General features: G+C 34.4%; 1 protein-coding gene across 1 annotated transcript in view; it reads left to right on the top strand.

Annotated features, from left to right (window-relative positions):
* Nucleotides 1–16,302, top strand: part of LOC139749226 (uncharacterized) — a 28,564-nt gene extending 12,262 nt beyond the window's left edge. Inside the window, exon 4 of the mRNA XM_071662926.1 lies at nucleotides 1,119–16,302. Coding sequence (XP_071519027.1) covers nucleotides 1,119–1,424 — 306 coding nt within the window. The 3' untranslated portion in view covers nucleotides 1,425–16,302. The remainder of the gene's footprint in view (nucleotides 1–1,118) is intronic.
* The last annotated feature ends 258 nt before the right edge of the window (nucleotides 16,303–16,560 follow it).

Below are 16,560 nucleotides of genomic sequence, written 5' to 3'. Positions count from 1 at the left end.
CCACACATTCTTCAAGGCTCCCAGGATTTTTGCCCCCTCCCCCACCCTATGATCCACTTCCGCTTCCATGGTTCCATCTGCTGCCAGATCCACTCCCAGATATCTAAAACACTTTACTTCCTCCAGTTTTGCTCCATTCAAACTTACCTCCCAATTGACTTGACTCTCAACCCTACTGTACCTAATAACCTTGCTCTTATTCACATTTACTCTTAACTTTCTTCTTTCACACACTTTACCAAACTCAGTCACCAGCTTCTGCAGTTTCTCACATGAATCAGCCACCAGCGCTGTATCATCAGCGAACAACAACTGACTCACTTCCCAAGCTCTCTCATCCCCAACAGACTTCATACTTGCCCCTCTTTCCAAAACTCTTGCATTCACCTCCCTAACAACCCCATCCATAAACAAATTAAACAACCATGGAGACATCACACACCCCTGCCGCAAACCTACATTCACTGAGAACCAATCACTTTCCTCTCTTCCTACACGTACACATGCCTTACATCCTCGATAAAAACTTTTCACTGCTTCTAACAACTTGCCTCCCACACCATATATTCTTACTACCTTCCACAGAGCATCTCTACCAACTCTGTCATATGCCATCTCCAGATCCATAAATGCTACATACAAATCCATTTGCTTTTCTAAGTATTTCTCACATGCATTCTTCAAAGCAAACACCTGATCCACACATCCTCTACCATTCTGAAACCACACTGCTCTTCCCCAATCTGATGCTCTGTACATGCCTTCACCCTCTCAATCAATATTATAACTAGATACCAAAAGCACATAAACCTGCAGATACAGAATTCATGCTGTACATACATTTTGCTCATGCTCATGACCAGGAAAATATCAAAAGTTAAATTGATTGTTTCTTTCTTCCAGAATAATCTGTGTGATCAACATTATTCGTTATTTTGATAGATATGGATATTTTGTCAGTGTAATTTTTTACACTATGTTCCTCAGGAAATGATTAAGTGTACTTGAGAAGATCTCACATAATGTGTAATTTGCTTGATTCATTTATGTTAAAGAGTTACAGTCAATAAGCCCTGTCATTTGGACATAGTTGTGGTGATAATTTTTTGTCTTTTCAGGTTACTCTTCGTTTTAAGTTTAAAGAATGCCGTGGACGTTTAGAGGTGAAAGATTTGACCAGTGAGCTCATTTTAGAGAGTGTGCGCTGTCGCCTTTCACAGATGACTGGCGGTGCTATGGTTAGTAAAGTGCTGAATTCTATACTGACTGACACTCTCAGAGCAGAGAGAGAGCGACTGGCAAATGATATCAGTCTTATACTCAAGACTTTATTAAATAATGAGCTCAAGAATTTCAATCTTGGTGTATCCCTCCAACTTCTGCGTACCAGTGATAAGTACATGCGAAGAGGTTCTTTATACTGATATGTAAAAAAAACTCATGCTCACTAGTTCTTGAGTGACATGTACTTCAGATATTTTGAAATTTTTTAATATATATCTTTACTGTTGACTTGACACTAGATGAAAGTTGATTGTTGTATGTTCCATGCCCAGTGGAAAGCTGAGTGTTGTATGTTATGTGCCCATGATTTCATTGATTACCCAGTTCTGTGAAGATAGTAAGTTAAGGGTGTCTCTTGGAAAATATGTTTTTAAGATGAGATTGGAAATAGAAGAATATGATTGAACTGGTTAGAAGTTGGCAACAATATATGATATTCATTCTCTCAAACGTTGGCTGTATGAGTCAGTATTGAAAGTCATATTCAGTTTGATGATTGAGGTACAGTACAGTACATTTAAAGCATATTTTTCGTTGATTGTGGTGTTGTGCTGATGATTCACAGTGATGTATGTATTTGAAAAAAGTTGATATATTTTTCATTTTTTTGTGTACAGTACATAGAGAATATGTTCATTATATCACTGATTATGTCTTTTTCCATAACTAAACTTCAGTGGGACAATTTTGTATAAACCCTGATAAATGACATAGCTTCTGATGATGTGCCAACATGCTGAGATGATTTAATTGCCAAGTATATGGTCTGTTGCATCTGACTGTAATGTGTACCTGTATTCCTGTATTATTGTGAAGTTGTGCATACCTGCTATCTAACATATTTTTTGATATAGAAAGTTGAATTTAGCACAAGAATTACCATTACGGATAACATAGTTTTACTGATGTTGAATGATTGTAATGCTTCTTGGGATATGACAAATTTGCACATAGTCTATTGCATTTGAGTGTTCATGTCATAGATGCATTGTTGGTAGTGTTTTTAGAATAAAAGATAAATGCATTTCTCACAGAAACACTAGAATGTTGTAGTACGCATACAAAAACATGACCAGGACATATATGTTCCTTTATATAAGGTAATACAGTATTTGTTTTTTTCTAATTTGATTAAAGGAGATGCAAATTTCAAATTTAGAGGTGCAGCAATCAAGGACAGACCTCTCAGAATTGTATGATTATTCACATCATGTGTTTTTATGTACCAGGTAATCATCAAGCATTTGATTATTTTTACATTTTTTGAGAAATATGAATACAGCATAACATATGAAAACGTTCCCAAAATGAAAAGAAATGTTTCTGGATACCGTCTGTTAAAAAGATACTCAACAATTCTTTAATGTTCTCTCATTTGTTAGAAATATTCATGTAGCAAAGCCTTATTTGTTCAAAGTATATATGACTTTAATTGTAGTAATTCACAAACACATATGAAGCAATGATATGAGGAAACTCATTGATACAATAAGTTCAGAAGATCTAATCTTTTGGTTGTATGTGAAATACAGTCAAAAGCTTGGAGCCTCTTAGTTTGTCTTTCTGGTGAGTTTATTCAAATTATAAATGATATGGATATGTTATCATTGTTATCATTTGATATGATAGTATACTGTTTTGTATTTCCTTTTTTTTGTATAAATAATGAGTTTTCAGTGAAATCCATAAGTCCAGTAACAACAGTTTTTCATCCACTTTGCTTACCAACAGTATTTCATACTGTGGTTTTGCCAGAAATCTGTTCTTCACTGCTGAGTCATCTTTGTTTAAAGATTGAATTGATTTTATCACACAGCCTAAAACCAGTAATCTTATGCAGATGCAAATACTTCTACTTATGCCAGTTTAGGCATTAATGTTAAAGATGTAATGTAATGTATATGCAGACTGAATATTAAAGACGCATGGAGGACGAAACCATTATGTTCAGCAGTGATGGATAAGTTTGATGGCTTAGAAGCCCCAGCAGGAGTGTTGTATGGTTGCGAGGAATAGTCCCTAGATGATACAATACAGAACAGGGTGAATGTGTTGGAGATTATATGTTTGAGGGCAATATGTGGTGTAAGGAAGGTTGATTGAATAAGGAATCACAGGGTAAGAGAGACATTTAGTACCAAGAAGACTGTCATTTAAGGAGCCAAAGACGATATGCTGCAGTTGTTTGGATATATGGAGATGATGAACAAAGAGAGGTTGGTTAAGAGGGTATATGTGTCAGAAGTGGAGGGAAGAAGAAGAAGGAGACTAGATTGGAGATGGAAGGATAGAGTGAAAGGGGTTTTAAGGAATCAGGGTCTGAACAGACAGGTGAGCTTGGGATAGAGGGTACTGGAGTGAAGTTGTATAAGGGGGATGATGTGCTGTCATTGGACTGAACTAGGGCATATGAAGCAATCAAAGGAACTCATTTGAAATTTCTGGGAGGCCTGGTTGCAGAGAAGGGCTCTAGCTTTGGTGCATTATGTATGTCAGCTGGAAAGTGGATGTATATGAGGCCATTCTTTTTCTGTTTCTGGCACTACCTCATTAATGTACAAAACAGAGAACAAGTATAGAAAAGTATGGTATGGGCATTATTTCTTATGTGTTTTCAGTAATTCAGGGAAATGTGAAAAATTATTCTTAAAGACTCATTTCAATATCAGAGTTTACAACTTTGGTAGATGTGAGGACCAGGTATTCACTTATAACATTCTCTGTGAGAAATAGAAAAAGAGATGGATTTGTATGTGGCATTGGATCTGAAGAAACCATGTAATAAGGTTGAAAGATGCCATGTAGAAGGTGGTATGAATGTATGATATGGGAGGAGATTTCACTTGAACAGTAAGATGAGTGTGCAAGTAGGTTCTGAGTGAATGTAGAACTGCATCAAGGGTATTTGATGTCACCATGGCACTATTTAAACTGTTCATGAACAGGAAAGTGAGAAAGATAGATGAAGGGGTCTTGGAGCAAAGGATGAATCTACAGTATGCTTGGGGTTAGGGGGCTTGGCCGGTAAATCAATTGCATTTTGCAGATGACATTGTTCTGGTGGCAGACTCAAGAGTAAAAACCTAGAAGCTGGCATTTGAAGCCAGTCATGTTTGTGAGAGGAGGAAGTAGGGAATAAATGTGAATATCAATAAGGTATTAAGGTATAGTGGTGGTTGAGATAGGATGGTTTGGGTAGGAGCAAGAGTAGGGAGAACATGGAGGAAATAGAATGCTTTAGGTACCTAGAGGTTAATACAGTAGTTCATGGAGTTCTGGGAGCTGAAGTAAATCATAGGATGGGAAAGGAGTCTATGGTCTAGGGTGCATTGAGAGAGTGTGGAGGAAGAGTCCAGTGTTTATTAAGGCCAATATGGGTATGTTTGAAATTATAGTATTATTGATGGTGTTGTCTTAGGCCTTGAATGCACAAGAATGGAAGAGGGATGACATGTTAGAAATGAGAAGCTTAAATATTTGAAATAGGAAGACTGTGGCACCCATAAGACCATAATAATGTCAATATGATGATTCCCAATGTGTCTACTCTAAAGATAGTATTTTTTACATAACTGCATTTTACAGAACAATGGGTAAAATGTGAGGGATTGCAACTGTTGATGAAATAGTAAATGAATATATACAGTATTAAAAACCTGCAGTAGGTTGTGCTCTAGTAATCTGAGTTGCTTCTCAATAAAAGTAAAAGGATTTCAAATTTGTTTAACACTTGTTTGGCAAAAAAGTTTTTTATTGGTATTAAAGCTCTGTCTGAAGTACTTTATTTATGTACAACTTTAACATGTGTGAAGATAGTCCTTTGCCCATATACTGCAGGTTTTCATAAAGGATTGACACTCATTATTTCTATTACAGTATTTTATGTGGGATGATGTTATTATCATGTAGATACTTTTAAAGATTTGTCTTTTCATTAGAAAGACAAAGATCTGTTGATATTTTTGTATCAATATGAATCTTTTTGTTATAATGTAATAAAGTTAAAACTTAAAAAGTTTATTTACCGTACATGATGGTTGAGCAGCATCATTAGTTGAGTAGCATCTCATTGTTGTGAATTTTGATATACAGTATATCCTGGAAGGGGAAATGTGATCATAGTACATCTTAGTCACTTATGGTATATACCTGTCTTGATGTTCACTTTTAGATTTTTGATTACTATGGGAGGGAACTCATAAATACTCATGAATAAGAATGCTGCTGAAGAAGGGTGGGATTTTGACATATGAGTGGCTCAAGACTTGGACTTCATTTCTATTTTCATATAGTAAGGTATATGTTGTTAATGTTATTTGACAAAGGTGAAAAGACTTTATATGATTGTTAAGTTTACTTAGATTACAGTCGTCTGAAGGTACTGTTGTGAACTTATTCATAGGTATATGCTTATGTCCATGCAGCTGTGAATTTAGATACATTTAAAACAAAATAATACTGTGTTGTGTCATGTATGTGATGGAAGTACTTATCTCTGATTTTACAGCCACCTTAGAAAATTACAGAAATTATAGACTCCATCTTGATTTACTGCTTTTATGATAGTATTATATTATAGCATTACACCACAATTAATGTCAGTTTGGTAAATACCCTCAAAGAAAGGAGGACAATAGGTGTGTGTAGAAAAAGTCTTTATGTATCTCACTTTTGCAGCTATTTGGCATTCATCCTCACTGGATGTATTCCTCCTTTTTGATGATTCATCATATACCTCTCACCTTTACATATCTTCCTATCTATTGTGCCTTCATATTTATCTGACTCTTCTTTAAAGCTCATAACCTTTCCTCTGTTTTCTCTGCAAAATATGAGATTTGATATCATATCACTAGAATTGTGTTCTAGTGCAAGTTGTAGATATTATGATTCATTTTTGAATATTGCTCTTTTATCACTGGTCTTTTTCTGTTTGATAGTAATGTGTACTTTGCATAATAGATGCACCCTTAATGACGTATTTATATAATACCATCCGGTGTTATCAGGTGATATTTTGAAAACTTTCAACAGTATTATAAAACTAATGTGCCTATAGGAAATATGACGTGGATATTTATACTGTAAGTAACCTCTCATGATGCATCTGGGTGGAGCCTGTTTTAGTCTTCTGCAGTGGATGCAGAGTGCTGCTGTAAGGCTCAATAGTCTACTTTTCTGTCTTTTAAAAACCATAAGAATGAACCCAATGAAATGTGTTTGGAAAAGTCACCAGGACTATAAACAAATAAAGAGGTTAACATGATGCTGCTTTTTTGTTAAGTAGGGTACACTGGCAGACCTTGCTACTTGTTTACAGTTTGTCTTATGATTTATTCTTTGATAGAAATTTTAATTTCCTTTGGAAAAATTTACATGCTGTAAATTGTGATTTTATTGCTTGTATTCAAAAAGATTGAAATAAAGTTTTTGTGATATTATATCCACAGGACAAAAAACTAGTGCATATAATGTGCTTTAAGATGCATTGAAAGAAAAAGAGATAGACTGGATAAGAATATCTGCCATACCATTGTGGGGACTAACATAGACACTCTTCCTGATTTAGATTATATTGACGCAGTGCATTTAAGATTAGTGTGGATGCTTCTGTCATATTGCTTTTATAATTACTGTATCTTACTTTAGGGAGAGAAAGAGAGATCAACTGGTGAAATTTTGATTTTCTTTTGCCTGTAATGGTTAGAAGTGGACAGAGACTACTTTCTTTGGCTTTATGATAGCTGGAAGACTTTCACAGGCAGGACTCATCATTACAATCCACGATGAAAATGATAAAAAGAAGAGGAAGAAAAGAGGCACTGTCTCTTAGGAATGACCTCTGATATTTGATGTTAGAAGCCTATCCACGTTAATAGCATCATAACCCATTCATATGCATGTCTGATACATCCCATCTTGTGATCAGTGAAACAACATATACAGAAGTCCCTCTATACACATACAAAAGCATTTTCATTAGAATGTGATGATGATGAGAACTGTTAAATCCATAAGCAGTCATATGTATATGGTGGTAGCACAGAAGGTTCAGATATTCCTGTGTCAGTGCCACCTTGCTCTGATTGAGAAAAAGGCATTCATGTTGCATATATAGAGGTAGTAAATCATAGTAACCTGTGTATAGTGCACAGATATTGCTGTCTTTCTTTATTCATCTGGTTAAATATTTCCCAGGAAATCAAGTATCCACTGGAACTTTTTAAGACTGATAAATTATTGAAAATTCTTATTGTGCTAATTTGCAATTATATCATATTTCATGAATTACTAAAGGAGGTTTTTGCACCTGTACCTGTAGAGAGTTCTGTAATATTTTTGCTTTACTTTGAAGTTCTTTTAAAGTGAAATGTGGCATGTCGCTTGCTACTTAAAACTTTTTTGAAAACTGTAGTAATGATTGACCATTATCTAATTCCATATGTTACTTTTAATGGTGCTGTTAATTTTGTTTCTTAGGGTTGATATGAATTTCCATACGAGGGAATTTAAACCCAAAATTTTTTAAAACAAGAGGCATCTAAAAAAAATTATAGTAAACTTTAAAATGATGATTATAGTAATATGAATTTTCATGTCAGGAGAAAATTAACACCCAAAAACTGTTCTTGAAATTATCAAAAGGCAACTGAAGAAAAATCCATATCATAGCAGAATCTATAATGAAAACTGGAGTAAAACAAAAGAGATAAAACTGAGCCACAAATAATGTAGTTTTAGGTATTTTAAGTTGCAGAGACTTACATTCAAGAAAATGAGGCTTTATGAAGTTGGCACAGCTTATGTATAAACAAGTCAAAGAGATGTGAACTTTAAATATTTGAACTTTTCAAATATCATAGTTATATAAATTTGGGTAATATTAGGTTAAGGATAAAACTATTTTCAGAAATTGATGCTACATTTTCTCAATTTGGCCAATTCTTTTGCCAGATTAACAAAAGTCCTTGAAATTTTTTGTTAATGAGCACTTTCTGTTACCTCCTGTTTACATTAATTATCTGAATGTACTGAAATTAAGGGTATGCTGAATATTATATAGTGACACTTGACATTTGATTCAGAAATTTCAACCCTTGAAAAAATAACGGGATTCAAAGTTTCAGATTTAACTACAGTGTTCTTCAGTATGTACTGATATGTTTTTCTGCATTTATGTGCATAGCCTGTAAAGAACACTGTAAGAGCTGGTCATTAAATTCTTGTAAAGTATCTTTAGCATTTTATTGAATAATTCTTTTTGGGTGCCTGTTCAGCTTGTATAACCTTCTACCTTTTTGATACAGATCATGCTGGATAGGGGATCATGCGCAAAATTAGGACATCTTTAACTGAGTACGCTGATACTAGAATTATTGAGTTATGACTGAAACGATTTTATAGGTAGGATCAAAAGAAATTGCTAATTTTTGAACGATGTTTAAGGTATGGGATGAAATGTATGAGTAGCAGTGTATAGACTTTATCATTCATCTTGAATATGAGTAAAGAATCAGTTTGGTCTCATTGTATATCCACGTCAGCTTATCACTACTGCCATATTTGCACAAGGATGCCATCTGTATAATCTTATGCACAGTGAATAAGTCCATCATTTATATTTAGAAATATGTACAATGTTAAGATTATGAGTAATAAATGTAAATAAACATGTTGGTAGATAAGATTTAGTCCAATTTAATGTCTTCTACAATACTTTCATTCAAGGCTTATTCCCAAACAAAACTTCAAGGGGATAAAACCCACATTCCCAGTACAGGAAAATATCTCACTATTGCTGTTATTTATTGTAGATAATAGATTTTTGGCCAAAACTTATGAATTGTTGTCCTGTTTACTTTTTCCTTGAGAGAGAGAGAAAAAACCAATATATTGATCTGATTGTCAGATAATGTAAGGCTATGTTATAATACTTAATGGCATGTTGTTAGTATAGAAAGTATTTGATATTTGGTTAACTGACAATTCATGAGTCTCATTATAGCAGATTAGGTCAAGTCTGAATGTCAAATCACAAATGGCAATCAAGTGTATCATTTTTTATGTTACAGAACCTTGTATGCCATAGTACAGCCAAGATGAGAAATTTGCACAATGTTATTGTTATCATTATTATCATTATTATTAGTATATAGACCTTTGACCTTTTTTATGGGTTCCTGCTGCTTTGAAGCTATGCTTCATGCAGGTGCATGGCAATATGGTCTCCTATGGGTTGAGAAGGTTCTTGGTGATTGTGTACTCTTTTCCATTTGCTAATGATTATACAGCCTTATGAAAAGTGGCTTGTCACTTGTGGTGCTACCACTTGCAGGTTAAGTCTGCTGACACATACGCATAATAAGATTGCATAAACAAATGCTACATGAATTCTAATAGAACTGAAAGTACTATAATCATAATACTTTATCAGATTACTAAAAAAAATTTTGATTGGAAATTTGTAACAGTCAGTCGTTTGACATGAGCAAATATATTAGACATGTTTATCAGAAGGTCAGGCTGAAAACCCTGTTCTTTATAACTGGTTGAATTTTAGTAATGGAGCATCAGATCTGAAAATAATTTGCATTTGTATAGCTTTTATATAAGTGATTGTACATTTTTATCATGAGTATGTCATAAGTGATAACAAGTCCCACATTTAGCCAACTCATGTGGTAGATAGTAACAGTTGCATCATTTCTAATGATACACATTCATATCATTATAATTGTTATAGAGTGGCAAAAAGAAATATAATAGAATGAAATATTTCAGAAGACTGTAAGAACAGGACATAAACTGTAATGATAAGAGCTCAGTAGACTAAAGGATTTGCCAGACATGGTTTTAGAGTCAGCTGGTAATTTGCACATGATGTATTCAGTAACCCAGAAAATGAGGCATTAGCTTTAGAAGAAATGGGCTTCAAGTTTAAAGGTAAAAGTAATGTACATTTTACTGCTTAATTTTATATTCCTAGTGGGGTGCTGATTCAAACAATGATATGAATTGCACATGGCTTGAGTTATGAGGTAGCTCATTTAGTGCTAAGAAAGAGGCAAGTCTTTTTTTTTCTGTGATGTGTACTGCAGTTTGCTTTATGGACAAAGTTCTAATGCTCTAGATGTAGTACTGAAGGAACTGCTTGAAATTTTTGCTCAAAGTTTGTAGTTTGTGGTTTTAGGAAATTATAATCTTCCAAAATTCTGAGGGAAACTAACAACCATTACTTTTATCTACTATCTATAAAGCTACATATAAAACAAAGCATACATTATCAGAAAAGGCGCTGTCAAAAGAGTTAGCTTTATAGATACAGTATTAAAAGGCAAGATATTCAAAGAGAATTTGTTAGGAGTGTATGGGAGGAATCATTTGAATCAAACACAGCAACAAAATATAAGATATTTAGATTCATAGAGTTTTGTATTCTCTCTGGGGCAGTTGAGACCTTAGCCTACCCTCTGGATACTCATGGCTACAATGCTACTGATGCTTTGTGTATTTCAAAGATTGCTACAGGGTTTAACCATGATATTTGTAAACTAAACCTTTAAATTCTGGTTCATGATCTTAAGTCCTAACATCAAAATTTTGATGTCAATATGTATTACTTTCATGATACTCTGACTTTATGAATTAAATTCTAGAAGATTTCTGTCCTACAGAAAATACATCAAAATGTATGCTTGATATTCATGGCAGGCTAATATTAACCATTCTGCCACTGACCGTATAAATGACAGTGCCTTGAACTCTAGATGATTGGTGCAGTGTACTAAGATGCCCATCAGGACTCATAAATCTTACTTCTGTTTCAAATGCTCTATCATTGCCATAATAACATTTCTTTTTATTAGTATATGATTCATAAAGTTCAGGATTAAAGCACCATGATGAAATAGACTATACAGTATTGCATCTCTCAAAGGACATAACTGAGAAAACTGTGGGAATGACACAATTGTTTTGACTTGAACAGATATTAATTCTGTACCTGAAGTAGGTGCTAAGTAAAAGCAAAAATATAATTATTTCTCATCAATATTTCTTGAGAAACTAATTTTTTTTTCTCTGTGTGACACCACTGTATGTGGTTGAATGCACCTTTGCACACAGTGCTCACCACCTTTAATTGTACAAGACTTTCCATTCTTAAGTTTATTCTTATTGAAGGTCTTTTGATATTTCTCTTGATGTTTTCTCATTATAAACCTAGTTCTATGTAGCATGAAACTTTTAGGTTCAGAACTCATAACGGTTGTCATCTGCGTCATCCAGTGTCTGATGTTCTTTAGTCTATAAGTTAAAACATTAATTGCACAATTCTGAAACTATCCGGCCATATTTTAAAGGTTCATTGCTCCCCTATTGATCCAGCGCTAACCAACCAGTATTTTCCAGTGGTCTGTAAAAAGTAGACTGTACTCTTAAATGTAACTATATACTGTAAGCTTCAGAATACCAAATTTGGCAGTATTCCATATATTATTTTGAGGTTATCTGCATGATATTGTCCTAAAGACTGATACAGTTTTTGATGTCTTAACTGTAGTGTTGTTTGTTTTCTTAGAACCTTACCCAAGTGTAATTATCCCAAGTGAACTTACCTTTGTAAGTATGGTGTGTGAGTTTAAAAATAGTGTAGCATGGATGTTATTCCACTTTATTCTCAAAACATTATACTTCACTGTTACTGTAACACTTTTGACTGAACTTTTGTGACTTATATTGTCAGTTGTTTTAAAGTACAATAGATTTCTTAAAATTTAGCCTTGTCCATTTGTTTAGGATGTTTCAGGATCAGTACAAATCTGTCGAGAATATTGAATCAAGTATGAAATGGATGACAGTTGTCCGAAAATTTCATGTGACATGCCTAGTCAGCATGTCATATCTTTCACATCACCTTTGTGTGGCAATCCACCCCCATAGGCTACTAAATCATTACTTTGTAAATGTTGGTGCTACAGTGGTATGTCTTCAATTTCTTTTCGGACAGTAGACATACTTCCATGTTTTTTTGGTTTTATAGCCAAAAGCATGACTTTTAGTTCAGTATTAGTGCCCCTGTATATAGCACACCTAAAAATCTACCAAAGAAAAGAAAACAATCACAAAGACCTAAATTTCACTGCAAAATGCTGGAAGTTGTTAGATTGAAATGAAATTTGAGATACCTCGACAAAGAACTTTATGGTAGAATTTAGCAACTACTGTGGAAGGAAATATTACAGTGATATGCAAAAAAAAAAAAAAAAAAGTTGTGTGGTGAATAAGTGAAAGAATTAGTGCTCTGTAACTGCATTTACAATTGTCAGAATTAAATGAAGGAACCCACATGTCCCTTTGTTCTGAATCATAGGAAGTCCTCTGTATTCTACAGCTTGAATGAGTCCCTGTTTGATTTTGTACGGTAGTCTGCTTTTATTTTTCAGCTGTTTATTGTAAAAGACACTTGCTAATATTCAAAATAAACTATCAAATTAACCTCATTTCCTGTGGTGTAATTAGCATTTACACTTCCAGTTGTCATTAGGACAGACCACAGTTCTTGTACCCCTCCCCACTTCTAGAACCATATCCTGTTAGACCTTGGTCACCAGTGAATGCAAAAGCCAATGCATGAGCCATGTTCACTTGTTACACCAATGTTTGAAACCTTAACATGCTTTCCTTGTGTTTTTGCTTGTTGCAAGGAGATATCCTACCCTAGACCCACCAATTTAACTGTGTTATTTCATTTGTGGTAAACTAAATCACCCAGGGTAAGACATTTAGCTTTTGGATGCATTTCTTGTCATTTTATTGATGGTCACATAGGTGTTGCTAAGCTCATCTCCTCTTCTCAGCTACCTATTGTGTGAAACTTTTATTGGTATCTCCAGTGTTTGTTTGCTCCATAATGATGGTAAGTATAGAATTTCAGCTTTTTTAAGTACAATGATCTAGTGCTACTATTTGATATGTTTGCTTTGGAGGACTTCCATCCTTTTTCACTTCTAAAAAACATTTTTCAACACATTCCAACATTATTCTTATATACAAGTGTAGCTTGAGTAATGGATTACAATGTTCATGTAAATATATATACATACTAACATATGTAGAACATAATAGATTGCTTTTGGATGTACACAGATGCTTTTGTCACTTACCAAAAATATCTCATGCATGATAATTTTTCCATTGGTGACATATGTGGCAATTCCCTTAATAGTTGGCTCCCAGTTACATAGTTCATCTATTTGTCTCAAGATTTATTCCCATTGAAAGATATCAGTGCATCAGCACACAGGTATAGTAACTATAAACGTATATTATAATTTTTTCCGTGTTACTTGGGAACTCAAAGGTCACCTCACACTCAACAAACTGATTTTATATCAGACACAGGTCCTCTCTTCTCCCTCACTTGTTAGGTAGTTTGTTAATAGAGACCTAGCTATTTCTTTGTTTTTAGTTCTACAGACCATGAGTATATGAAATATGACTCAAGGACAGGAGGTAATGCTGATACTGGCATGAGAGCTATGAAATAAGGCCATATGAGACAGAACATACCTTGCTGGTGGATATCAGGCCTCTTCAGGTGTAACTTACTGGAGTTGCTATCTACAGAACTCTCACATCTTTTCTGTTGGTATCCCACATGCTCCAAGTTGTCTGCTGTCAGAACTGAGGTGATTTATCAAAATCTCTTGGCAACATGGAACATCTGTGTTCTACTGCAGATGCCAATATCCTACCAACTTAGGTCCACTTGAACCAAACACTTTACATGTCCATTTACATAACCTCTATTGCACTGAATCCTATCAAGTCTCCAGAAAACAAAGTAGAGTTAGGTATATCACCATTTCAATATAAACTGGTGGACTGACACACTCTGTCAAGTGCTCTGTTTAAATCAGGGTTTCATAGACATGTTACATTACTCAGGTTTGTAATAAAGGTCCAACATCCCAACTATTATCTGCATTCACAGAGAAGTCATATTATACTAAGAAACCAAATGTTGTAAACTAAGGTATACCATTGTTTTGCTAGGACACTATACTATACCCCAGGGAGTGATCCCATCATGTTCTTTGTTCATCCAGCCTCTGTCTTCTGGCTTCAGCATCTTCAAATGACTTCTGATGAAAGCTCCTTTACCTTAAATCTTCTTAGGGTTCTAGTGAATTGTTCTACATCTCACTAGAAATCTAGAACAGTAAAGTAAATTATACCAATATTCTTCTAGGACATCTTTTTATAATGAAAATAGTCACTCTAGGACAACCCAAATTTTCTATGACATGGCTTATCTTACATTACTATTTCTGCTAAACATCTGGGTAAACTGTCATTACCCCAGGTCCTCTTAGGATTTTAGTGTTTGTTTTGATATACTAAGCCACTTCCATGGTTAACTGAGGTACTTTATTCAAATCCTGACATACTGTGACAGAGATACTGAGTTAATTGAAAATCTGAAAATGTTCTGTTTGTTTTACAAACTTGGCTGGTAGGATTTGTTGGAGCAAGACAAATATTTCTGCTTATGATGAAGGAGTCTTTCCTCCCACAGTATAAAGTACCCTCTATTCCAATGGAAGAGGACAGACATAGCGAACCCACACACATCAATCCAAAGTTATGGAACTAATTGACAATCATGGTTTCTAAGTTTGCTGAATGGTAATGATGAGGTCTCCTTAGAGAACAGAGGCTGTTCTGGGTTGCTTAAACACAATCTAGAATGGACAAGGTCTCTACCCAACCTTACTTCACAAAGCATGCTCTCACTCTACAGATTGACACTGAAGTTGATATGCATAACTTTTGAAGAGATGAATTATTTTTTTCTCTAATGAGTGAAAAACTTTATTTTCCTTCCCTATCCTCTTTTGTTTAATCCTTTACCTCTTTTGGCACTAGTTTCACTGCTGTCCAAGTAGATGGGGCTTTGCATTGGTTTCTTCATTCACTAGTGAGTAGGGATGGGGATTATGGTTGTGTGGGCTGAGAAAGACAGGAGTACTATGGAAAAGATTGTGGCCTCTACAAAGGATGTATGGGGCTTTCATTGGAATTTACATTCAATGGAAAATGGTAAACAGATATAGATATCCTAAATATTAGCCAGTGTCTCAGTCCATTGAGCTCCATCCTCAGAAGAGGATTTTTAAGAATTTCACATATATTCATTTTTTCTCAGCACCTTTTTTCATATCTCTCTCATATAGCAGTTTTTGTGTATGAAGCTTTGTTTATTATTTTCATGTAATGGTTTATTATTTGTAAATATAGGGACCTATGCTGTTTACAATATTGAGCTCATATTTTCTTTTCCTTTTTCTGCATATGCCTCTCCTTCAACTCAAAATTTTAAAAATTTACCACTAACATGAGGCAGTTTAGTACCACTAACATGAGGCAGTTAGTACCAATAACACAAGGCAGTTTATATGGAAATTTTGGAATGCTAATGCCTCAGAATTGATTTCCACTGTAAATTTCAGATTGTTTATTGAATATGTTAGTCTGTCTACAGGCTCAAGTGAATTCTCCCTCATATTTGTATTATGTGGCACTTTAAGGCATTGCTATATATGTTTAAGCTTTTTATGGTAATAAAACGTACACCTATATAACTGAAAGATGATTTTGGCAATGCAGTATGTTATGTTTCTGTAATATCTAATTTGATTGATGTACTAGTAGTATAGTTAGACATACACAGTACTTTTTGTTAGTTACTTTCAGAAAAACGTTGATTGCCTTCACTTGTCACTATAATCTATATGGGACAGATATCTTATGGCATGCAGCACCAACATAAACCTGTGCAAAAAAAAAAGAATTATAACAGCTTTGAAGTCTCGCAGTAGAGAACATTACAACAAAGTTGTTGCTTTCACATGTAGGATGATATGGGAGCAATAGTTAGACACCCTCAACATGTGATATATGTACCCTTGCCTTCATATGTCTTTTTGAATTGTGAATAAAGATGAAAAATTCTCATTTGCTGAATTTATTTATCCTCCTCAACATACATAGTGTTAAATATCAGTCTTTGACCTTGTATTAGGTTGGCTGTAATATATCCACTGTTATATTAAATTGAGACCCCACAGTAAACTAATGTTGCCCTGTAGTAAGCATATGTTACCTTCATCCATTTTGCATATTTCATAATTGAGTCTTTATCATAGCTGTAGCTTGGTACCCACCAGAAAATCAACAACAAATTCTTTTAAAACTATAAATGTGACTTTAACT

Source organism: Panulirus ornatus, chromosome 6 (genome assembly GCF_036320965.1).
Source record: "Panulirus ornatus isolate Po-2019 chromosome 6, ASM3632096v1, whole genome shotgun sequence".
Taxonomy (NCBI): Eukaryota; Metazoa; Arthropoda; class Malacostraca; order Decapoda; family Palinuridae; genus Panulirus; species Panulirus ornatus.
Note: the sequence above shows the minus strand (reverse complement) of the source record. Positions and strands in the feature narration are given on the sequence as shown.